The sequence below is a fragment of the Priapulus caudatus genome, unplaced genomic scaffold (genome assembly GCF_000485595.1).
Source record: "Priapulus caudatus unplaced genomic scaffold, Priapulus_caudatus-5.0.1 Scaffold169, whole genome shotgun sequence".
NCBI classification, from domain to species: Eukaryota; Metazoa; Priapulida; class Priapulimorpha; order Priapulimorphida; family Priapulidae; genus Priapulus; species Priapulus caudatus.
The window spans coordinates 402630-429381 of NW_014577230.1; the positions used below are offsets into that span (position 1 = coordinate 402630).

Consider the following 26752-nt stretch of genomic DNA (forward strand, 5'->3'; position numbering starts at 1 on the left):
TTTACGTACTATCGACTACCATACCCCCCTACCCCCCCACCACCACACACACACACACACGCACACGCACACGCACACGCACACGCACACGCACACACACGCACACGCACACGCACACGCACACGCACACGCACACGCACACGCACACGCACACGCACACGCACACGCACACGCACACGCACACGCACACGCACACGCACACGCACACGCACACACACACACACACACACACTATTATATGTGGCTGCCGGACAGTCAGCTCTCCATCAGCTGTGTTTCTAGCAGGAGTGCGAAATGACACAATATACATGTTACGTTCATGTATCTGCCAGCAGTTGACACGTTCAGCCTCTCGCGGGGCATTCTCGAACTCGAATACAGTTGTGCCCGCATGACAGTTCTCCCAGTCTGCTGGTTATCTGGTCAACATCATACGAACGCCATGATTTCATTACGCCAGCTGCCAGAGAGAAAGGAGACAGGAAGAGAGAAGGGGAAAGTACACAGGGGGCGAGAGAGGGGAGGAAGCGAGAAGGGGGGAGTATACAGGGAGCGAGAGAGGGGGAGAAGGGGGAGACTCTAGAAGAGAGAGATAGTACATGTAAAGTACGATTTTATGCACATTTCACAGTGTAACTGCAGAGAACTCGCGGCTGCCATGCGCCTTCTTTAGTAAGGATAATTGGAACGAGGATATTTGCGGTGAAACGCGCTTCAACACCATAATATTGATTGTAAAAACCACTCTATGGGAGCGCATCATCTGCGTACGTGTGTGTATACACGAGGATATGTAATTTCAAACATTACGGTTCTTTGCTAAGACATGACATGAATGTAAACATTTGCAAGTAATAATGGCCATAAAGCCCATCAGCTAGCTACGAAGCGACAAAACTGTTCATATGTGCATAAACAGCCATGAAGGAGTTACGATAATAAATCCTACTCACAAAATACATTTCTTTAGGCGGGCATTCATAAACGTTTCAAGAGGAGATTATAGACGCTGTAATAAAATGCGGATTAAATTGTTTAATATTTACTGTACTTCTCGTTCGGTATCATTACTTCCCAAATAGCTGATTGATCATGTCTGTAAATGAATATAATATTTGCTTGAGCATATAAGCCCTGAACTCATAAAGACGTCAGCACATAGAACTAGACTGCCACGCACAAAAATCCACTTTCCTTACAACAACTTGGGAGTGCAATGACAAAGAAGCTTGGATGCTGACGAGGAACCATCTATTTCGAACCAAACAGCTGGCCACGAACAGAATAAACATATCAGGTATAAAATTAATAGCGTACAAAAAGAATGTCCAGCGCTATTTTTGCAAGTAAAGATCCTAAAACAATTACAGAGGTCTGGTTGAAGGTTTCCATATGGCCCGCTGGGTATCACAACCAAGGAAAAGGCAGTGCAACGGCAGAGGTATATATGTAAGCTACACGCCTGCTGCAGGCAGTACAGTTCTTTTCTAGATGGGGTGAATCGACCCATGAAATCAATGCCAGTGATTGTTGGCAAAATGTGCTGTAAATTAGCAGATCTGCAACGCAAATACACATGCTTGCGTATGTGGTGTGTGCTACCGTTAGTCCGAGTGGAGAATGTGTGTGTATGTGTGTGTGCGCGCCCGTGCGTTCGTGCGTGTGTGCGTGCTTGTCGTAAACGCACTAGGTGCGTTCGGTTCAAAAGCTTCTATGTTAGTTTTAATATATAGAGCCCTTTATATAGGTAGAATGTACGTTTCTAATACAATATAATATGTGGGGATTGACTGTAACAGTAAAGCAAACTATTAGGCCTACTTGCAGTTGCAGTGCGTGGCTGCCTGCATGCGCATGCATGCATGATTTCACCAGTATTAAAAGCCTAAAGTGAATATGGCGACCCGTGTCATTTCAAATGCAAGGCTTGCTGGCCTGTTTGTCTGTATAAGTTCAGTACGTCTGCCACTACCCCCCAGGACCCCTGTTAATTCTACTTTGCAGTGAGAAAGATGACATAAAAGCCTATTCAGTAGCACATCCCATGACAAAAAGTACTACCTAAGCTGAAAGCCTTTCTGGCAACATCCATCTCAGTATTACATGCTAAAGATAATGCCCCGACTGTGTGCCCATTTGGCACAGCCCTCCCCATCCCTATATGTCTCTTATTCACCAAATTCGTTCTGTGTCTGTGTGCATAAAAAATCCTCCCAGCCCCGCCGAGCAGTTGGCCACAACAATTAACTAATTACTCATTATTAACGGCTCCATGGTGCCAGTCAATGAATAGCTAGTTAGTGAGTTCATGTCACAGGGCAGTAACTAGTAGCCACACCAGACGCCCACTGGGCAGCCAGACAGTGCATTCACGTTCTGGGTCAGCTGGAAGTCTATTCAGCTGATGGGATAATTGTGGTTATCCAGTGCCAGCGGACAGTGCTGTGGACAGTGGTCTGCCATTGCTGGATGTGTCAAACGGTGGTTCTTCCTTGCTACATGCCTGACACTGCATGACTTCTAGCAAGTCTGGTGTGGACTAGCTGGAATTACTTGCTTTCTCTCCCAGACCCAGGACCTCCCACCTTCCGCAACCTTTGCACATTCTGGGATGGGGAAGAAGGATGATGCGACTTTGACAGAAACCAATCCACACGCGAGTAAAAACGTTTATATATATAAATAGGCACTAAGCTAAAGTTTATAATATTATTTTGCCACATCAGTTCTCGCTGGCCACATGTTCAGTACTTTCTATGAGAAATTTGCCCGGCAGCTAAATTGTGCTGTATTAGAAGTGTACAGCGATATAATGTCCTTTTTATTACAACTAGTTTCAATCTGCTGCCCCCGGAGTGACTGACAGACCTGGACCTCATTATAACTCTGAACTGTACAGTTGGTTTTCTATCTACAAGGACCGAATAGGGAGTTTTCAGAACTGCAAAGTATCAAAAGTGTTCGTCATTGCCAAAATTAAAATTCAAGATGCCTACTTACTTGCCAGCACTTCACACATGTGTGTGTGTGCCTCTCCTACATAACACTCGTGCTCATTGATTTGTTGCGTTTTGGGCGTGACATTCTAGTATCTTGCTATTTGGTTCAGATGATACAAAAACTAGGAAAATAATGACTTACCTCCGATTCCTCCATACACTGCTCCCTGCAGGCAAGTGATGATCAGAATTGTAGTAAATACACCAGGCCAATTTGTGCCCATGGTCATTCTGAAAATAAAACCAGACACATTTAATAAGGCGATTCAACTGTACAGTGTGCATAATATGAAAGATTTAAAGTAATATAGTACACACACGCACGCATATATATATAATACTATATATATACATTAATTTACACATTTTATATTATGCATCACATTTTTAGTCATTTGATATAAAAAAAAACAATTCAAACGTAATAACATTTTAAGCCTTTTATACAACATATAGAATTTACCATGTATTTTCGGGAGATAATAAAAGGAATTTGTACTTATTCCCACATGATTCATAATATTATCAAACTCCTACTACTCTAGTAGTAATATCTTTGATATTATATAATATAAACAATAGTATATAAGATGGAGAATAATAAACACATATATTATTCTACATGAAACATAACATAATAATTATTGTATCTATTCAACATGTTTATACGTACCTAGTTAGGTTGCACGAGATAATATAGATACATGCACTGAGCTTTGAATTTTTTAATATGTCATGCAAAACATTTTAGATCACTATTAAACCATGACATTACAATATTAAGATATATATATATATATTTAAACATATTAAAAAATCAGATGATCTGGCTACAAAAGCATGTTATTTTAAAAACATACTACAACTATAAAGTGATGTATTTTTGGTACCGTGAATATAAATATGGCAGCTGCTATTGAAAACACAAGCTAAGCATACTTATATCATACTTGATGAGAGAAATTAAGCTATGTACGTATTCAACAACACATGCACAATCACACGCTTGGTCCCACACACGCACGCACGCACGCACGCACACAGAATATAAACATAAGATAAACGAGAAAGACTTGCACTGCAGTCGTGCAGTAAAACATGTTCCCGTCAGTTAGTGCCCACGACAGAAATGTAAATAGTTTACACCGCAGCTTGCATGCATGTAGATGCGATATCAAATTCACGTTGACATTTGATTCTGTCTGGTAGTGGTAGCCTTCTTGCTAAATATCTGGTTTGGACAAAGAACTACTCATGGGGCTATCAATATCATTATTTTAAATAATAAAATCGAGCACTTTGGTCCCATAATCAGATACTTCGTATATATCTAATTTAAGCGTACAAATTAAGAATGATATGTATTTATAATTTATAGTTTATAATTTATAGAATATAGGTAATATTGTATCACAAAGAAATATTACTTAGGTTAACTAGTAATACTAGGTACCGTATTATGTATACCACGTATGTTTAATACCATAAAATTATATTCCTAACCTATCCCCAACCATTGCATGATTAACCTTAATCTGCATGATAGAAGTGATGACAATTATAACAATTAGATTATTAAATATTGGCTATATTACTAGTACGCCATAGTAATATGGTAGGTTGAATTGTGGTAGCTAACACTGATCAGGGACTGATGGTGATGCGCGCACGCGCGCTCAATCGACCCTCCGTCTAGATACGCAAACAACATACGTCTGCCGCGTGATGCTGATCACCCCTCCATAAACACCTAGCTTTACCTGCGGTTTGTAGCAAATCCACTCTCTCAGGCACGATCTCCGTCTCCCAACGGCACCTCAAGTATTCCACATAGTTAATACACCAGCACAGAGGTAGAAACGCGCGTAGTTAAACTCTTCTAAAGTTGCTGTCAACAGACCTACTGTACAACCTCGTACGGTACCTAGCACAGCTACATGCGAACTGAGCGCGCTTCGTTGCCGCGCTGCTTAGCTAGCTAGCTAGCGAGCCAGCGGCGACACCCCGCGGTGATCCATTGAAACTATTCCATTGACACACGATCGCACCCACGCCCATGCCATCGCACCAGCCATTCAACTTATTGACGTGTTCAAATCCGTGGATTATTTTCGTCTAGAATGGCTCTTACGCACTTTATTATTCTCTGACAATGGGATCCGCTAATGTCAGACGAAATTAGCCATTTGGTTCGCGCGGGAGAACGGATAGTTGTTCGAAGGATTTTGATCACCAACCGTGATCACCACATGTATCGATAGTCGGTGCCGGCTCACGCGCACAGCAGTACATCAGCATGATATAAGACACCTCATATATAGATGGGTTCTTACGTAGTAAGCTCCATTCTTCAGAGAAGCTGATTCTTAAATGAATTTTTTTAGCGTTTTGAGGCATTCGTATAGATTTCGAAATACTGTATAATCATGATGAAGATTGAGTGGGTTTCAGCTTCATTGATGAGATAGAAAAGAGGGAGAGAGCGCGCGAGTGGGGAAGAGATAGCAAGAAAGAGAGAGAGGGAGAGAGAGAGGAAGCGAGAAAAGGAAGAGAGAGGAAGAGAAAGGAAAAGAGAGGAAGAGAGAGAGAGCGAGAGAGAGAGGAGGGGAAGTAAGATTAGGGACGCGAGGGAGAGAGGACAAGCGAGAAAGATAAATTATCTCTAAAACTCAATGGTTACTAGATTGATTGATAGGAGATTGCACAACTTTATTCACCCACTGGACGAGCATAACGTAACATTGTATGGATAGGCGCACGTTTTGCCTACAGTAAAACAGACATAAACACATTATTATAATTAGATAAAGTAGAGTATAATTATATTTATTGCAGCACTTAGTTTAGAGGAAACTACCATGAGCTTTTTAGTCTGATGACACGTTGTGAGCTAACCAAATGTAGATAAAATCCATTTGCAGTTGCGTGTTCCCTATAACATATTCTCTGGTTATTTATTGCTGTTACAAACATCTTTTTGAAAATATTACCTTGCAATTTCAAATATTTATCTTAATTTAATGTCTTAATAATAATTTTTAAATTCACACTAGAGATGACGTTTGGGGATAATTCGACAACGCGCACAAAATTGTATTTACTATAAGCCCTGACAATCATTTTGACATTAGCAAATTGTTGCATCATAAGTCAGTCATGTGATTCACTGGACGAGCGTGTACCGCATAAGCTGATTTACTCGAGTATCCGGCAGTTACATGCCGCCTGAAACTACAAACTGCAATAAATTTGCTTGGTGGCCTGATAACTACGTGGCCGAAAATGCGACTAAAATAACTTCAAAGGCGAACATATGTAAAGTATATGAAAGACCATAGAGAGGAGGAGGTAGAAACTTAAAGCGAATGACAGAGGGGTTGGAGAGAGAGAGAGAGAGAGCGCGCGCGAGAGAGAGAGAGAGGAAGAGAGCTAGAGAGAGAGAGCGAGAGAGAGACAGAGAGAGAGAGAGAGAGAGAGAGAGAGAGAGAGAGAGAGAGAGAGAGAGAGGAGAGAGAGAGAGAGAGAGAGAGAGAGAGAGAGAGAGAGAGAGAGAGAGAGAGAGAGAGAGAGAGAGAGAGAGAGAGAGAGAGAGGGAGAGGAAGAGAGACAGTGAATGAGAAAGGGGAAGAGGGAATGTATTAATGTGTGAATATATGGGGATAATGTGTGCATGTGTGTTTGTGCGCGCGCGCGTGCGTCCGTTAATTCGACGGAGTGAGACACAGAAAGCGGATAAGAGGAGTGAGAGAGCGCGCACGAGAAAGAGTTGGAGAGCAAGGATACGCTTCAATTAGCCATGGTTTAAACTGGGTTATAGCTTTATGCATGTGTAATGAAGCTTATAGAAGCAGTAAGCTAACAGGTTGGTTGTAAGAGGTATATAACAGTAGATGTTCTCTGGCACATTAACATCTGCAAAAAAAACACATCAAGGGTCTATCGGAAAATGCGCGATATTGCTGACACTTGCAGATGGTGCCAAAAGGCATCCACGTCAAAATACAAGCACTTTTTCATGAAATCGGAGCCCATGTGGACAAGCAATTTGGCAAATGAGGAACAGATTGGTGCGGGGTTATGTTTCCCTAAAAAAACATGGCCGAATAACAGTAGCAGGGTTCACGCTGTAAAGCCTCTAGGGATGAAGTATAGCATGATTACTACAAACAGAGGTAGTAGTACGGGAGCTGATGAGACGAAGGGCTGTGGTCAGCAAATTAGATTACACAGCGATTCATTCAACATCCAACGATCATAGTTAGATGGTAACATGTACCCGACTTTGGAGTAATCACTCTGACAGTCAGAATGATTACTCCAAGATCCGACCTAGGTGTTCATCCCATGTGCTTAGCGTTCAGTGGTAAAGTAGTCACGGACCACAAACCGTGTTATTATGATGCATATCCAACCTTTCTTCCAAGTATCCGCAGAGGCATTGCGTTCGATTTTCAGCGGCTACTAATATAAATTATGAATACAGCCTACTAGCGCGACACGACTCCCCATAGTCCACGCTCGCACTACGCTCTGCTGGAAGATAAAGATCATATGCGGATTGAAAAAAACATTTTGCAAACATTCAAATGAGCTCGAGTGATAGGGTTAATTTTCATAACAAAACACGCATGATTTAGATTCCAGTATAGAAGTGACGTTATCTGCATAACAACAACTGTCTTCATCCACCTCCCATATAGTCCAACTCTAGGATGCTTGTATCAACAAAACACATAGCTGGAGCTTATTTCAGATCGTTATTCGCCCACAGATAGCATGAAAAGCCGCTAATCTGTCAGGCGGGCGGGGAATATACATCGTCCGATTTCATTTGCATTTAGAAATCAGCGCCGCCAATAATCTAGACAGATGCTGAAAAACCAATCGGTCGTGTTTTTCCGCGATCGCGCGTGTGCGATGCAGAGCCTAGCGACAGACTTACGTCGCAGTGGCTCCACGAATCTACATCTCGGTATGTTAGTTTAGGCCAAAGTTAGGCTGCGCCAGAGAAGTCGGCCGTCTTTGTCGGCAAATGGAAAGTGTTATCGCGCGGACTGCATGCTTTCTTCTATACGGCGCGTTTTTTCTTAGAACAAACAAAGATGCGTAAAACCCGTTCGCGCGCATATTTTGCACGTGACGTAATGTACGTTGAATTTAATAGAATAGAAATTTTCAACCTGCATTAAAAGCGAGGCCGGTGCATATTTTTCTTTGCGAGATAGTTTCGTCACAAAACTGACGTTTTCCATTAGTTTTGTACGACGTCAAGTCAGCTAGGCACTTGTAGTTTACTGCAAGGCGATTATCTATTATAGAATTTAGCATCGAAATAAAACGACATTAACATAATAGCACAAGGAAAATAAATGCCTTTACAGATAACAGACCCGCACAAAACTTCAAGGCATTTGGTTTTAGAATTATTCTAGGGAATTTTGTGAATGTCACTTAACGACAATGACATGTTACAAAACTAGCTGTTGCAAGCGTTCAATTGCAAAACATTTTATGGTTAGAAAGCACGTCATGTTATTCTGTACGTCTTCCAATATAAGATCCAAAGGAATTTTGTGTATATATGTTGTAGGTTAAAATTCCAGGATACCGACTCTATATAGATGTGAGAATATCGGGAAATAATAAACAAGATATTGTGTTTTATCTACTCTAGACAATAAGCATATATTCTTGATTCCATAACAAACATTATCCCATAAGCAGGTCTACAAAACAATTAAGATTAAATTGGAATATACGGCAAAATTTAATGAAAAGGTCAGCCTATAATATAATACCTAGCCATTAACCACTATGTTAACATAAAAAATATTTGTAAAATATCCCATTCACACCGCTTTTAATATAACACTAAATATTTATAGTTGACTGTGCCTAAAAAAATACTTTCAGAGTAGAAATCTTTTCAACAAAAATTCTATGAAAAGTGATCGAAAAAACGTTTTCAAAATATTGACTGTGATAAAAAAAATTATTAATTAAATTTCGGCATTAACGAAGTTGCTGACACGAAGCACGGGGTCATCGGCTTTATTTTACGAGCGTATTTTACATTTTTTTGCAACGTGAGAACAACCGGTGCACGTATAATCGGCTAGTTTACTGAGTTTGCGTCCTTACTAAATTTTATTTCACTAACGCCAACATCACGGTCTGCTGCTCAATTCAAGTCCCGCGCCGAAATTCGCTTGTCTGCACCGCCTGCTCGCGCGAGTATATGCACAGAGCCTGACTGCCGGATTAGATCCACTAAGCCTCCGTGCACACACCGCATCCAACCTCTAGTCGGACACACCACGCAGGTGCGACGCTGCAGCAGCGACTTTCAGCTGCTGTCCACGCATTTTTTTGAAACAGCGCCGTCAAAAAACGACAATCGCCGCTCCGCTGGAGAGACGGACGTCGTCTCGCTAGCCTTTGTTCAACGCGGAAATTTGATTTCGCCGCCCTTATTCGCTCAAATCCTTGTTATTAAAATGCGCCTCATTGAATACCTTGCGGCCGCCATCCGCGGGTTTAAGGTCGGCTGGCTGCGTGCGGCATAGTAAAAGCCGGAGTTACCATCGCATGGTCGTCACTCCGACTGCATCAATTCCCCTCGGCGCTTCCCCGGCAATTATTTGTCATATAATGTATAGCCTCGGCACAGCAGCGCCGCGCCACGATGCGGGCACGCGCGCGTGACTCATGCCAGCGGGGCCGCCCTTGCGAGTCAACTTGATGAAATTATTATCAATAAGTAATCACGGCTAAGTCGTTCGGCTGTCCTCTCGGGCAAAACGCGCATAGCTACTGTCAGTATAGCGGAATGCGACGATCGCCACTCGCTTTTTCCCTCGGCCCATTTCGCGCCCAATTTCATTTTGATTACAACAAGGGCCGTGCGTTACAGCGCGTGCATGCGTCAACGTGCGAGCGCGTGACGTCCGTGGTACATCTCACGCGTGATCCCGTACGCGTGAGTACTACTCTATCGTGTAACATGAGTTGGGGTGAACGGCCACTGGCGTACATCCCCCTTGACGAGTCATATGCCATACGCTTACGCGCTAGGGTACTATTTAGGATACTTTGTTATACATACAAAATTGGTGAAAACCGCGAGCCTAATTGGGATTTCGAAAACCAAGACATAAGGCAACACACTGTTCCTACTGAACCGTACTACTGAATCCATGTAAAACTTGCGCGGAGCACTCGATTTCGCTTTGATTTCTCACAACTCGTTCCACATTCTTACGCGAGGACCACCGATGATATTCGAGTCTACTGGTGGTGCCTTGCAGCACGCGTACGACTCGGTGCACATGTTTGCGAACACTGCCCGCGATTTCCAACACGTACCTTATCGCAGGGCTTCTGCCGAGAACAGATTGGCAGAGTAAAAACAAACTGGAGCTGTTTAGATGAGCAACGAAAGTCAAGCCGTATGTTTCGCGCAGTTAAGAAAACAGGCAGCAACGACGTGGCGTAGCGTTGGCGAAACAGTCGGGAAGCTTATGGTAACAAGTAGACAAATATTACCCGAGCGCTATAACATATTTTGTTTTCGGACTTGGCCGCAATTTATTTAACCCAACCGTCATGCCACCGATTCCAATATTATATTTCTGTTGGCTTTCTTAAACGATCTGTTTTCAGTTTGCAGGATTCGTATACACGGCGCACCCAGTCAGTCACGAGGCGACCATCGGCTTCCTACCCTGCTGACAAGGAAGGAAACTGCCTCGAGATGAATCATCAGCACTAGCTGCGTGGCTAATATCTGAAGATACAGGCAGACACGGAGAGAGAGAGAGCGATAGAGTGAGTGAGACAGAGACAGAGAAAGAGAGAAAGAGAGAGAGAGAGAGAGAGAGAGAGAGAGAGAGAGAGAGAGAGAGAGAGAGAGAGAGAGAGAGAGAGCAAGAGAGAGAGAGAGAGAGAGAGAGAGAGAGAGAGGAGAGAGAGACGAGAGAGAGAGAGAGAGAGAGAGAGGAGCGAGAGCGAGAGAGAGAAAGAGGTTGAGAGCGCGCGATAGAGAGAGAAAAAGAGGGAGATAGAGAGGGAGCGAGAGAGAGAGAGGGAGAGAGAGAGGGGAGCGAGAGAGCAATAGAGGGGGCTAAAGCGAGGGAAAGAGACGGGAAGAGAGGAGAGAGCGATAGAGTGAGTGAGAGAGAGAGAGAATGAGAGAGCAAGAGAGGGGGGAAAAAGACTGCATGTAGGAGAGGGAAGTCGGACCGTAGCAGTCGCGGCTGCTGTTCCATGTCAGTGCCACCGATAAACGGCTCATCCGCCATCTCACCTCTGCAATACGCACGCGCGCGCACACACACAGCACACACACCACACACACACCACACACACACACAACACACCACACACACACACACACACACACACACACACACACACACACAGCAATGACGTAGCGGCAGAAGAATCCCACTCAGCGCTAGTCACTTAATTCGTACTTTCAACTGTGATAACAAACCGCTAGCCAAGTCTACCGTAAGCCGATACTAGTTATTCTCTCTGAACATATAGCAAGAGTTACCACGTTTCTGCCGGAGCTGCCACCGGTTGCAGATGTAATGGCCGAGTATTTACGCGCACGAATATATGACATAAGTAAGTACTATATAAGTGATATAAGTAAGTATAGTATACCATTATACCCATAAGTAAGTATACCCGTATTTTAGGCAATGCCGAGGCATATAACTAGCTAGCGTCGTAGTCGGCTTTACCCCTAGTACGCATTTACCCCTTCCTCACCAGCGTCCCAACTCTCCCGTCAGCATCCCGCGAAACGTCTCTCTATTTCTCGCTCGCTATTTCTTTCTCTCTCTCTCTCTCTCTCTCCCCTCTGTCTCTCTCTCTCCCGCTGTCTCTCTCTCCCTCCCTCTCTATCTCTCTCTCCCTCTCTCTCTCTCTCTCACTGTCTCCATCTCTCTCTGTCTCCCTCTCTCTTTCTGATTCCGACGAAACGAGAGAGACGCGAGAATACGCCCATCTGTCTGTGAAAGGCAGGAAACAGAAAAAACAAACACGCTTTCACACGTCGGAGGCTTTGCGGCGCGGGGATGAAAACGCACTTCGCGGTACGGTGGCGAGGGAGGGCTATACGGAGCCCTTGCGTCAACGCGATAAACAAATACGCCACAGTGCATCGGCGTGTTTATTTATTTACCGAAATCCGCCGAATTCGTGACACCCCGTGTTTTCAGAAGGCATGTCGTCCGTGCAAAGATAACATCCCCTAAAGAAGTAGCTAGACTTGCTAGCACTGTTCTAAGACGTCGGTATACCGTGTCGCCACAATGCATGCTCCAGAGCTAACGCACGAGGCGCCGCCGCACCAGCAGCAGCATGCAGCAGCGAAAAAGATTGTTAATATCAGCCGAGCTTCGTCAATATTTTCTCAGCATGCTCGCCCATTGAAGGACGTGCTATTCTAGCATTCAGCCGCACCACGTCTGCCTCTCGCATTCCTGCGGTACTCTCGCACTGCCTCGCCTTATTGCTGTTGACTCGAAAACCTCTCACTCTTTACCTTCAACTCGAAAGCTGTCCAACGAAAACAAACGTGCGACGTTATATAGGGAACGCGCAGGAGATGGCGGTCACAGCTCGACAACGCTAAAGGCTCTTCATACTTGCATCGAGGGACTATAATAGTTGACGCGCCTGTCTGTCCGGCTCGTCACAATCGCGCCGATTGAGTGTAAGAAGTGAGAGAGAGGGGGTAGGACAGAAAGCGAAAGAGAGAGAGAGAGAGAGAGAGAGAGAGAGAGAGAGAGAGAGAGAGAGAGAGAGAGAGAGAGAGAGAGAGAGAGAGAGAGCGAGAGAGGAGAGGCTCGCTGCTAGTGTCCGCGTTATAAGCTAGTCACACTACTCGCTTTGTTTTCGGTTTGATATAACGAACACCTTTTTCGTCGATAGCCGCATATTCGCGGAAGAACGTCTTTTTTCATATTTCATGGATCTAAGCGTTGGTTACATGCACCTGTTATTGACAAATACATGTCACCCGATCATGTAGAGGAACTAGGGATTTTTCGGCCAGCGCACCATCATACCTATCTTAGTCGCCTCCTCCGAGAACACGTTGAAAAGACACAAGATCGATGCGTCCGTCTCGGCGCGCTCTCGCCCGGGTGAAAGATTGTTCGCGCACGGAATTAGCTTTTTATTAAATTTTTGTGTTCGGAGAAACGATAATATTACGCGCGCAGAAGAAACAGGAGCCAGTGCCGCCACGCCAATCCAGTCGTTAGTGCGGCGAGAACACATGTTGGGTCGCGCGGCGGCGCGGGGCGGGGAGCTCGGGACAGCAGGGCTCGGCCTGCTTTGTCAGAGCAGCTTGTTTTACACACGGCCCGCAGGCAGGCAAGTCGCCGACGACGTTTTGCTAATTCCAAACACATCGCGCGCCAGCGGCCTAATCGCCGTGAGATGAATTTTATCCCCCCTTTCCCCCCGTGGAGGAATCTGGAAGAATCAATCACTAGATCGCAGCACTGCCCCGTCATATTGGCGCCAGTCTACCAGTGCTACGAGTGGCGCCCCTGTCGCAAGCTCGTGAGCCGCCATTATTCATCGCTCCTCGTTTCACGTTATCCATATTCTAATTTGCATTGTTGTCGCATCGTACTTAATTTGACTTTTTATGTCTAGCTCCGTAAGAGCGGAGTCGCTTTCGTGTAAATTTAAGTGTTGTCGCAGGGAAGCTTCAATGCGAGTTGAGTGGAAATGAAATATGATTTCAAATTTATGCAACTCGTTCAAGGATGATTTCTTCCTTTTATCGACAAAGTTGAATCGAATTTTTCGAAATAAATTCCGGGATAACATATGGTTATCGCTATCTCTACTTATTGAATTTTTAATCATTCATATTGCCGTCTTACTAATGGAATTGTAAATGTACCGCTGGAGAAAATGTACCAAAAATACTGACGCAAATACATGTTGTAGCTGCGTTTAGCGTAGACCTATCTAAAAATATGCAATCGGCACTAATTTAACATACAGAAACGTACCAAAATTAAGATGGTGTATAAAAACATGTAACCCGTATGAATAGTTTTGCATTCAGCAGTATGTCAATCTGTGCCTGACCACGGGAGCCACTATCTTCTAGACATCAACCTTAATTATTTACAAATTGTATTGCTTCCTAGGCTATAGTTAGAAACCGTGATTGGACTATTGCATTAAATTTATTCAATTATTCACGCATATCTTAAATGTTAGTGCAAAACCACATAGTTACAGAAAATGATAATTGCTGAAACATACAAGTGCGTATTAGGCACCCACCTGCAATTCTAGCTCCAACACACTCACTTTTAGACTGGCAGCACAAACGAAACTGGAAGTGGTGGCAAATTCAGTCACTGTATATTGTATGACTAAAATACACAACCGGTTCGACTGTTGAGAACACACAAAAGCACGACACCGAAATATATTACAGGTATTGCGTTTTATTACTTCACATCGAATCGAAATAATAAAATATAAAATATTAAGCCAATATATGTGTGCAATGCAAGCTGGCAATAACATGATCCTCTGTTATCTTCCTGCTCAATTACACGTTAAATTAAATAAAGAAATACCATGAATGATGGTGAGTGGCGCAACAACGGGCCACGTTTATCGGATTGCTTGGAAGCATTTCCAAAACAACGGATTTTACTGAACATATTCATGGGCGTAGTGAATGCGCCACCCCAACACCTCCATCCTCACAGATAAAGATGCCCACGCCTACGATTGGCTCACGGTAACAGTCTCCGAAAGGGGGGGTTACCAAAATACTGGGTAAAGCAAGTTACGACCAATAACAGTTAATTATTAGCGATGTAATGCATGTGCAATTGACATTGCCAGTGGTGAGCAGACCCGTACCCAAGGGGGGTTCCAGGGGTTCCGGAACCCCAACCATCAAAAAATAAATACAGTCGACCTCGCGCCTAAGTCGAATCCAACAGGACTGGAGGAAAAGCTTCGATTTCGGATTTCGGATTTCGGATTTCAGATTTTTTTAAGGTCTTGTAGGCCTATTTTATAGTTGGGCTAGGTATATTTTATCCAGAAGAAAACTGTTAAAATGCACCAGAATGCACCATTTTAAAACGAATTTTCAAAATTTTCCCGTGGGATCATGCCTCCGGACCCGCATAACATAGCTTCGTGCCTTCGGCGCTCGCAGTCACCCGCACACCTCTGATTTGAAACCCTCATTAGTCCAATCCTGGGTACAGGACTGGCGCTTGCAATGCCTTATGCGTTAGACACTCAGTCAGACAGACGGGCAGACAAGATAGGTACTCAGACAGACAATTGGGCATAAAGTTTGAAAAATTGCTCCAGTATCATAAGCGGCTATGGGTTCAACATACCGTAATGATTTAACATAAGTAAAATAGCTATACAGATAATCAGAAGCTTCAAATCCTTAAATGTACGTAATCAGCTAAATACTGTCATTAAATAGCCGTTTAATAATCGGAGTGGCTGGAGGTACGGCAGCCGTCGTTCGTTGAAGCCCCTTTTTGGCGTTTGTTTGAGGGCTGAGGCAATTATTTGCGATCTTCTGATGTAAAGTTTACAATAATGTTTATTTTCATACCTAATTCGAGTGTTTCTAGCTCATCAAAACTCTCAAATCGTGAATTTATTTCCCAAGGCGCTATTTCGAAATATGCCGCCATCCGCCGCCATCTTTGAAAGCGAATGGACTGCAGTACTTCCAGCCTCGTAAATTAGAGATACGGCTGCCGTACCTCCAGCCACTGCCTTTAATAATGGAAATTGTATGATGTAAATGATATTACCATAGGAAAAATTAAGATAACAAAAGGCTACAATATACATTGCCGCTAACATTGCAGTCTAATAATAAACAACATAGAAAGTGACGTGATACTACATACAGTAAATAAAAGCAAGAAGTAAACAAAATTGTTTGCAATTGTCAAATTCTTATAGGTTGCGAGATTTATTATGATCTAATCTAGCTCTACTATACATCTCTGGCACAATGAAATGCCTTTTTGTCTATTAAGCAACTCAACAGACTGAATCACAGCATAAACTCACTCACATACTCGCAGCCATTATTCCAAAACGCTGCCATCACCGAAACGCTGCCATCAATTTAGCGACCTAGCTTAGTGAGCTTATGGCGTAGTGGTATAACCTGGCTTATTGGGACAAGCCTTCTACTAATAACTTGTACTGTATCCCAATCACACATTTGCGTTGATACCATTTTTTACGGTTATGTGGCTAAGATTTAAGAGTATAGAATCCTACCGTTATTTCAGTTCACGTTTCTGAGAGCAGTAGCCCCGCGCCGTCTGTCTCTTGCGGGGTAAAAATGGCGAATGTCAGTTTTGACGCATGCGCATGAACAGTTTTCCAAAACCAAGCGAAGTCAAAAACCGAATACGGTCATTGGGGTGACGTTTTAGAATAATTTCGGCGCGATTTACTGCATTTTGCAACTAACAGACACGTACGGTAGGCCTACAGCATGACAAGATAGGCACATGGAGATATATGAACAGTATCATTTAATTTCATGTGAATAAACTTGTCGAAACGCTCTAAATAACGTTTATTCTCCGATAGCATAGACCCATACAAACAGCATGATATTATCAAAAAATAGGAAATCATAGATCGAGGAGCTGCACCAGCTCTGCTTAGTATATTACTATATTACTGCACACACAGTGCTGAGGATTATGCGAATTATCATAATCGAAGTGCAAAGGGTAATATGAACAAAAATAAGCCGAGGATGCCGCATGATTTCAATAAGGTTAGGAAATAATCGATAGTAAATAATAATCCCACACGGCAGCACCAGTAGTGCGCATTTAATTACAGCTGTTGAATAAAATCTTTTACCGCGTTTTTTAAAAAGTTTCATTTTAAAATAAGAGGTTTGTCACAGAAGACAAATAAAGGTATACGGTTCCGCGATGATCTTATCTTAGCAACCGTGATGATAGCGCACTTCAAATTAAAAGTTGGCTTTGTTATCGACTGGTCTCACTTACTGTGCACTCACACGAAAGCGTGTTTCAACGTGTATATATATATATCATCTTTATCACGATGCATGTCAGTATAACCTCAATATACCAATATTGTTGGAGTGCAATAAAAGCTAATAAATTTTCGGTGGTAAGTCGCGGCACAGACGCCAGTTTGCGTTGGCTATCGGCAAGCTTGCCTTATCTGTTGGTTTATACCACAAGTGCCCTGTCCGTAATTTACCTAGAGCTGTTACTATAGCAATTATAGGCGGGCCGCTAACACCCTTACGCGTACTTGAGAAGATATATGACCTGGCGAATGGAGAAGGGAAGGATTGCAGGCGCGATATGCACCAACTGAAATACGGACGAACTACGCCATAACGATAGTCTTGCAAGTGCAATATTAAATTTCTCTCCATATGCCTTTACACCTTTCTAATGTACACAGGTAAGACCTCGTGTATAGCAGTTTTCATAGGGCAGTAGCGATAGTTTTATGTTACCATGTTTATACAGTGTGAATCCTATAGTATGTTCTTCTACAAGGCTGATCCAACGTCTAGCTGCACATCATGTCTGCAAGCAATAACAAGTCAACGCGCACATACTGAGAAAATCAGCTAAATATGCTGACCAAATAAGGTGCTGACCAAATAAGGAATGATTTGCCAGAGAGTAACACTGCGTACGTAACCGCTGACAGCACGGACTCCAGCGCAAATTCTTGTAATTATCTGTTCGATAGGAAAAGCAATTCCGGGATCGACTCAAATCCCAGGGACAGAATTAACTTCTCAAGAAAAATCCATGCAGCAGCGGCGAATGAACTGGGGCGGGGCAAGTCGACGCGAAACAAAACAACACAAATAACCCCCTATGGCGAGATATATGCAGTAGCCAATATGGACGCAAGATGCAGTCATTGCGTAGCAGATGGTACGGTAGCGAACGCTCTGCGCGGTCCGCACACACGAATATTTCAGTGGTGGCGATGCACGCGTACACAGTGGCCAGATTGTGACCACAAGTGTGTGCGCACACATTTGCACGGGGGACCGTGCGTCGATTAATTAGCTTTTCACAAATATTATGCTTATCTACACGACAGCGCTCGCATTCACAGCAGCAGCCATGCGGCTGTCACGAACGACTGGACATTCTCGTATATAGCGATTGCTTTAATATCAATCGCACGATATTAGCTCCAACAAAGATCCACTGTTGGCTCTGATTCATCGGTTAGTGAGCTGCGCATATATCGTAATTGTATATAGAGTTGTGTGCCCATACGTGTGATATGTTATGACAGTAGTGCCTCGATTGCGGGACACTGATACGCGTACACATATATACACATTATGCGCAGCACAAGTAAGGCAGTAGCCATGCACCTAGCATCAGCGGTGTATAGGCGGAGGGAGGGACGTCGGCGGCGGAGGGGGAGGGCATGCATGCGCCTTCCCGCCGCGTGATTTTGACACATTCTGTCAAACACGCCTCCGGGTTTTCTAAAGAAACTCGTGCGCGCTGGGGTGGGGGCTGGCGCGCTTCGCACAGCGCCGCTCTGTGTTGCCGCGCGCTCTCTCTCCTCGATGTTGATAAATCGATCGGAAGGAATCATTAACGCGATCGTCGGCCGCAAATCATAACATCCGCATCACGGTGAGCGTCGAAACGAAAACGCTGCAGAAAAACACCTCACGGCGCCGCGAATTCTAATTCGTAACTCCTGCCGCGCCGCGCGCCGACAACAACCAACAGCCTGCCTGCAACCCCTTTCCACTCACAGCCCGCCCGCACAACCCACGCACCATGCGCACGCACGCACCCCCACATACACGCACGCGCCGCGCGCAGGCACAACACCACAGCAACGCACACACACACACACGCGCGCGCACACACACACATGCGCGCGCACACACACACACGCAGCACGCACGCACGCACACACACACACACACACGCACGCATGAATCACACAAAACACACACGACGACGCGCGACACACACACACACACACACACACACACACACACACACACACACACACCACACGACGACGCACACACACACACACACACACACACACACACACACACACACACACACACACACACACACACACACACACACACACACACACACACGCACATACTGCCCGTCCCGCACCAACGCGTATGGATTTTCTACGTCGAAAATTTAATTCGAGGGGATTTGAAGCCGGTTCTTGAAAACGCGTGCTGATGAAAGCCACCTTAGCCACAGACGGATATTGGCAATATAAATTCGGGAGGCGGTCGACATCTGATGTGAATTGGGAGGGGCAATAACACCGGCCAGCGGGGACGGGTGCACTCGCGCTATATTAATAGCCGATATGCATTCGAGCGATCGAAGGAAAATATACAACTGTCCGGTCCAGATCCTGGCCAACACAAACAGACAAATATTAGAGCTGCAAAAGAAAACAGTTGGTAAAGGTTGGACGCAAGCTGTCGGCAGAGACGACGTAGATGTTATGCGGGACCTATAATATCTCTAATCCTACATAACAGCGATCGTCTGGTCTGCGATCCTATACCTTTAGGGCAAGACAGATATGTGAAGCGAAGCAACAGGAACGATCAGGTGCTATATCGTGAAATTATCCAAAAGCAGGAAAACGAGAGCAACTCCATTTTAATATATTCACATCTATGTAAAATCACGCGCACGCGGACACAGGGGCTGAATTCCAACATAGATATGCTCCTGATATGATTTGCACACTCATGCACACGCCCACGCACGTACACCCACACGCGCGCGCACACAAATAGCACTGACTGGTGACTTTTGACAGCAATGTGTTATCATCGCTGGCCAATTGCATTAAGACACCTGTGACGTTACACCGCCCGCCGTAGAATGCGAAGGACTTCAAGCGCGCCAGAAGTAAATATTCATTGGAGATTTGTAAGCGCTATTTCTCGTACGATGACGTTGACGATGAATTTGCCAAGCCGAGAAAAGCGAAACCCTACTTGTAGGGAAACCCAATGCTGATTCACTTCATGGGAAGCTGAACAGGCCATTTTGCTGTTTGCACCGTCGCGCCATTGTTTGCGGCCACGTAAGTCAAACAGGCCATTGAAATTTCCGCTTTTCATTAACAAGACCCGATGAATCATCGCGAAAAATATTATCAACGCCACCAGTTGTGCACGAAGTGTACACATCCACTAAAACCCCCCCGTCCCCCGCTGATACCACAGTGCTCCTCCTTCTTCGCGCAATTATCATAAATTATCGTCTTAACAAATAAAAATTCGGTGCCACAATAGTAGACGTCTCGCTATCTATGTGTGCATAGCCATCATTCCCGTTAAATGGGGCGGGCACTTGCTTCTAAACAATTTGGGACAGGATTGCTGTGAGCCCAAACTAGTGATTACGTTCTACACGGTACGTGACACTGGATACGGTGTGTGTTATAGGGTGGTTAATCAGACCAATAGTCGCGTGTTTATTCAGAATGTTTTTCATGTCGACATAATGTGTTATATAAGTGGGAAGGATAATATGGCTAATTATATCAATATTAGACAAACTGTAATATACCAAATAGACTCATTCATTCAAAACAACGTTTCGTAACACTTTTTTATGTTAAATAAATTTAAATTTTGAAAGAAATGCAAATTCCAGAAAGCAAAAACCATCTACATTGTTTAAACGTCGATTTCCTTCACCGTAAAACCGGTTTCATCGGTTTTAACGATGCCGTTTGATAGAAAACAGCTCTAATCTGTTAAAACTGAAATGATGATGCAACTATGATCATTCACTTGCTGTAGAGATATTAGGAATTCCATGATGATGAACAACGTCGTTTCTCAGCAACGAAACTCTTATGCGATATTTTTATATTTCTGATTTAGGTAGCAATCCACAAGAGCGTTACTTTTACAGACATCTGTATGCCGCCTCTAAATCGCTTATTCTCATCCACCACCAACTCCTCCTCCTTCTTCTCCTCCTTCTTCTCCTCCTTCTCCTCCATCTCGGTCTACTCTTCCTTCTTATTTTTGAAATTGCGTGATGATATGGCAATATTTATTAAAGCTGATCGAAATACACGCGTTAGTATGACCAGTGGGGCTCTTACATGGTTGGCGGTGCATCATCAAGCTTTAATGACTGTGCCGGATATTTTTCGCGCGGGTAATGACTGCTGGGAGCTCTGTAAATGTTTGACAACTGACTCACGTGTAATCGGTTCTGAAACAGGGAATTTCCAACTGGGAAAGGCAAACAAGTAGTTCGAGCATCACAGCTTCAGGTGCACGCGGCGTGAAGCTCTATGGGAATAGACACATGGTCCAAGTAAGGATCATGGCACAACAAAGCACGCCGATACGATATTTGGTTACTTGGCTACTTGACTACTTTAGATATTTTGCATATATACATGTGTACGTTGCATATATACACAATCGCATGCACGCAAAATGCAAAGCGCATATATAATCGTGGTGGGAATGTAACTACTGCAGTAAATCGATTTAGCACGTTGCTTGGCATGATTAAATATTCAAGTTTATGGCCTAACATCTTTCATTTTTAACAAATTAATTTTAACCCGAACTCCCGAGCAATTATATAGCTTCATAACATCGCTGCTAACCAGTGAGGTATAATGGCCATTGCACACATGCCTGTTGTACGCATTAGGTTATCAATTGGTGGGGGGAAACAAAAAGGAATGGGAGGGAGAGCACGTGATACGGAGGTAGAAAAAGAGAGAAAGGATGAGAGTGCGAGAGAGCACACAAGAGAAAAGGTGTAGGGAAAGATGTAGAAGAGAGCACGTGATACGGAGGTAGAAAGAGAGAAGGAAAGATGTAGAAGAGAGCACGTGATACGGAGGTAGAAAGAGAGAGAAAGGAGGAGAGTGCGAGAGAGCACACAAGAGAAAAGGTGTAGGGAAAAATGTAGAAGAGAGAGAAAGAGAAAGAAAGAGAGAGAGCGAGAGAGCTGTCTGTATTATGTGCGTACGTGCATGCGTGCGCGCGCGTGTGTGTGTAAGTGTGCTTGCTATAAAAAGAAACTCAAAGACCATAACAATTTGAACTGGATTTGCCATGCATTCTAGTCAGTCTGAGCCAGCGCAAAGCCGCGTTTGCGGCTTGCTTACGGAAAAAGGCGGGGCATCTACGCTTAAGCCAGCGCATCGCTTCTGCTCTCCCTACACTGACACGCTTTCAATGCTAAACAAATACAGAAAAACTAGAAAGCACAGGATCACTTGTTGAGTGTCATGCAAGAGGAACGACTTTCTTTCATCTCTCACGAGTTCGGCGTTTTTGCCAACGCAGGCGTAGTGGTTGATTAATGCGGTATAGTTTTGACACTATATGTGAGCGATTCATCGTTCGAAGCAATGCCTACGACTACTGTCTTCTCTTTGTAGATGCTGTTCTTCATGAGAATCTCTCAACGTGTTATTATATTTTATTCGAGCCATGTTTACATATTGTATGTGCGACTGCCGTAGCGTCTCCGTTCGCAAAAAGTACACAGTTCGCTCAGTTGTTAGGATATATCTATTGTCGTAAGTGACAACCGCAAGTTGTTTCCCAAACAAAACATCGATTATTGGGATAGCAGTAGAAGTAAATTGGGGCCGCCCCAAGGACTGGCAGCGACGTTAATGCCGTCGTCCCTAAAAACGACCTATTTAAATTATCGACTCAACAATTAAAATAGAATCGATTGTCTAGATTAAATCACAGATCTGCGCAATCAATCACCGCCTGACATACGCAACAATCGCGAGAGAGATAGAGCGAGACGCGTCGGCCGCGAAGAAAACTTAATCAACTCGTTAAAGCCGGACCGATTCTAAGACAAATCAATTAAGGGCTTCATCTCTCACGGCGATTAGTCACCGAACGGGAGGAAAACGCCTAACGAGAAAATGTCGACGAGCAATTAGAGAACAGGCGATGCGCTCGGCCGATCAGCCTGTATTGTCATCTACTTATTAATATTAACGCAGTCATTTATGGCTATTACAGCGAGCGGTAGTGCTCCTCCCAGCAGATGCAAGCAGCTGTGTCGCTGGTGACCAATTCAGCATAGTAAATTAGGACAGACGTCCCATTAAATTAATAGCCTTACGAGATCGCCGTCGTGGCGCGACCTGACAGCATGCATTCATGGAGCCTAAATATTATTCTTCGGCCGCGGTTCGATGATGAATATCATTGTGAAGTGCATTTGATGATGCGGTTTACAGCCGGTTTTAACGTGAGTAATAAGGATTTGCCAATCAGTCAAACAGATGGAAGAGCCACTCAATATACGTATTTGTCGCGAATTCCGCGGGAGATGAAAAACTAGCTAATTTCGACGGGAATGTCTTTCGAATCTGTAAAAGCCATCAGATTGAATGATGACGATGAATTATACTTCTTTCTTAATTAGCAATTACGTTGAATAATTAAACAGACAACACAATGAATGTCCATCACTTTGGTAATTTACATTAATAATCAGCAGTTAGATAATCCACGTGAAATCACTCTGACAATCTCATTCAGATTTACATGGAATATGTAAATTAATGTGGAATAATTTCGCTCAACAAATTAATGTATTTTTATTAATTTCTCTACGATGATTTTCTTTTACGCCCGGAAAGTCAAAGGGCACTTCGCTTCCAAATCCTAACGAGACATACATTTGGTCGTGAACGTTGGGGACTTTGTCCGTGTATGTACCGCAGGCTGACCTATGCATGTCAACATCTCAAATGTTCGAAATAACTCGCGACCGGTAGAAATCTAACCAAGAAGTCTAGTCAACCAAATCTAGTCAACTTCGATTGCGCGCCCCGAAACAAGCCGATGCATTGAACAGGCCGGGACTCAGACGAGGATCGGATCTGACAGGAGAGCAGCGCTGTGGAGACAGCAGCACGTAGCCCTGATAAACGTCGCCTGTCCTACCGCGTCAATCGCTCAGGTTACCAGAGTTCTTACGCTGAAGCCAAACTAACTGCATCGGCACTCACGATCACGACGCAGTTGGTATGTACAGGTTTTTAAAATTTTATTTTTAAATTTATTTACGCTTTCAAAATATTACATAGCTATATATATATCTCAACAATTTTTAAATAAATGCAGCGAGGAAGGGCGAGTTGACTGTATAGTCTTCAAGTCAGCCACTCCGTGTGGTACAGGTGGGTCGGCGTGTACAATGTAGGCGCACGGGACCGATCAGATCATCACCTGCGCGGAGGAGGGTTCCGTGTTTGATCGACACCCTCGTGAAGGAAGAGTCGGGGATGTTTCTCACTCCCGGCGGAAATATAAACTCCGGGTAGAGGGTAGACAATACTGCTCTACATCACAGAAGAAGGTGATGATACTCTGATGTGTTTTGCGAGGACGGAGCGCTGCGATATTGTTTTTTTTTGCGTTCGGAGGGGAACAAGATTATCCGTGCACGGGAAAGAGAGGGCTTTCTGTTTCCGGAGGAGGGGGCACTGTTCCACATTAGTAAGGGGAGGGGCACCACCAGATGGTCAAGCGAACCGGAGATCGCCGTCCACGTGAGCGTCTTGTAAGTTTCGCCGATAATTCCTCGCCAATCTGTATCGGGATCCGGCTCCCGGCCGAGTTTTTTTGCACAGGATGAGGAGGATTAGCTCGTGTCTCATCCAGACGGCAGCGTCAGATATACAGACCATGTGGCGAGAGAGAGAGAGAGAGAGAGAGAGAGAAAGAGAAAGAGAGATAGAGAGAAGAAGAAGAAGAGAGAGAGAGAGAGAGAGAAGAGAAGAGAGAGAGAGAGTAGAGAGAGAGAGAGAGAGAGAGAGAGAGAGAGAGATCGAGAGAGAGAGAGAGATAGAGAGAGAGAGGAGAGAGAGAGAGAGAGAGGAGAGAGAGAGAGGGAGAGAGAGAGATGAGAGAGAGAGAGAGAGAGAGAGAGAGAGAGCGAGAGAGAGCTGAGTGCACTCTTTGCTATGTGGATGAGTGCACACGTGCGTGCTTGTATGCCTGCGCGTGTACGTGCGTGAGCGCGTGAGCCGTGCACGCACAGCTGCGAGCGTAAGCGTGTGTGCGTGTGTGTGTGCGCGCGCGTGTGTGTGTGTGTGTGTGTGTGTGTGTCGTGTGTGTGTGTGTGTGTGTGTGTGTGTGTGTGTGTGTGTGTGTGTGGTGTGTGTGTGTGTGTGTGTGTGTGTGTGTGTGTGTGTGTGTGTGTGTGTGTGTGCGTGCATGTATGTGTGTGTGCATGTATGCGCGTGTGTGTGTGCGCGTGGGTGCATATATCTGCACAAAGAATTTAAATATTTGTCAGAGAAGATGTCGAAGGTTAAGCAGCCAATTTACCTTTCCATCATGCAAAGAGACAACTTTACTGAGAATGAAAACGTCAAGGAATAAATTAAATTTTGTAGATGACAATAATATGGTTAACTACCGGTAGTGTGAAGAAAAATTGTTGCCTATTAATGGCTGTTGTTACTTCCCACGGCAATTAGCGCACTGCGTCGATGTACTAATCATGACATCTTAATTAGTTCCTCGTCCACAGTTACCCAACCACGACTGGCTCTATTCCTGACGTCTGCTCGATTTATGGGACACACGAATACATAAATTACGTCAACAAACAACATGCGAAAAAAATGATTACCACAATCATGCCCGCCACACTTTCAATGGCAACTCGTCTGCCCACTGCACGCAGGCCCATCGTCCGCGAAAATTGGCAACGCTGCGCTTCTTGCATGATTAATAGGCAATGAATTATTTACGGCAAATTTTAAATAAAATAATGAAGTTCACGCACGCGGGGCTTCGAGCACGCGATTAAAATTTTATATTATCCATATATATTTTGTTAATTAAATACAACACCGTACGGTACGTGCGAGTCCTATAAGCGCCTACCTGAACACTTTCCCCGTAATTCGCAATAACGGTCTTGCTAACACGATAACTCGGCTCCTGCACGTTGATATACAGTCCGTAGATTATCTCACACCAGCAGCATATACAAACAGCAGCGATTAAACACTATCACGAACGTAAACGCTGGTACTCTCTATACGTCGGCGAATTCACACGGTGAATGTCGGGTAGCCAGAGAGCGCACGCTCTTTCTCTTGCCTCTATGTCGGAGTCTCGCAGCGGAAACAGCACGCCGTGCGTCGGTGACCACGAATGCTAGCGCGTATATATCGGTGGCTCGGCGCGGATACAGCTCTCACTGCACGCACAACGACGGCCTTGTGCTGCTAACGCACGAAGTTTCGACGTTTCCTTCTCGCTGACCAGCGACTGTGGGGGCGCCAGTGAACACGAGCTTCGACAGAAGAGTGAGAGCTAGCGCCGCGCGACCACGGAGTCTCCGTCGGTAAAGTACAGACGCTCGACAGATTACACTAATGCCCACCGTCTCGATCCTCATTGGTCGGCGATAAGCAACACTTACAGATAAGCGTTCACTCCATACCGGAGCGCTGTTATTGGAAGGGGTGGTCGACAATGAGTCCATTGCGGGACACAAACTGTGTCTTTCAGTGCAGTGTCTGCGGACGACAATGTATAGCGGGGAGGAGGGGGACATGATAGTACAATGCTATCGTTAATGGCGTTGACAAAGAGACCTGAGCTCTCCGCTTGTCTTGCC

The 26752-nt window shown here is 44.5% G+C and overlaps 1 protein-coding gene across 2 annotated transcripts in view; it reads right to left on the reverse strand.

The window, feature by feature from the left end:
* Positions 1 to 26426, reverse strand: part of LOC106806604 (fibroblast growth factor receptor-like 1) — a 94453-nt gene extending 68027 nt beyond the window's left edge. Inside the window, exons 1-2 of one of the 2 annotated variants that reach the window (XM_014808599.1) lie at positions 26011 to 26426; positions 3142 to 3230 (exon numbers count right to left, since the gene is read on the reverse strand). In XM_014808599.1, the coding sequence (XP_014664085.1) occupies positions 3142 to 3229 (88 nt within the window). In that variant the 5' untranslated portion in view covers position 3230; positions 26011 to 26426. Of the gene's footprint in view, positions 1 to 3141; positions 3231 to 4759; positions 4940 to 26010 lie in introns of those variants that run through there. The other variant, XM_014808598.1, reaches the window with a different exon arrangement.
* Positions 26427 to 26752: the final 326 nt, after the last annotated feature.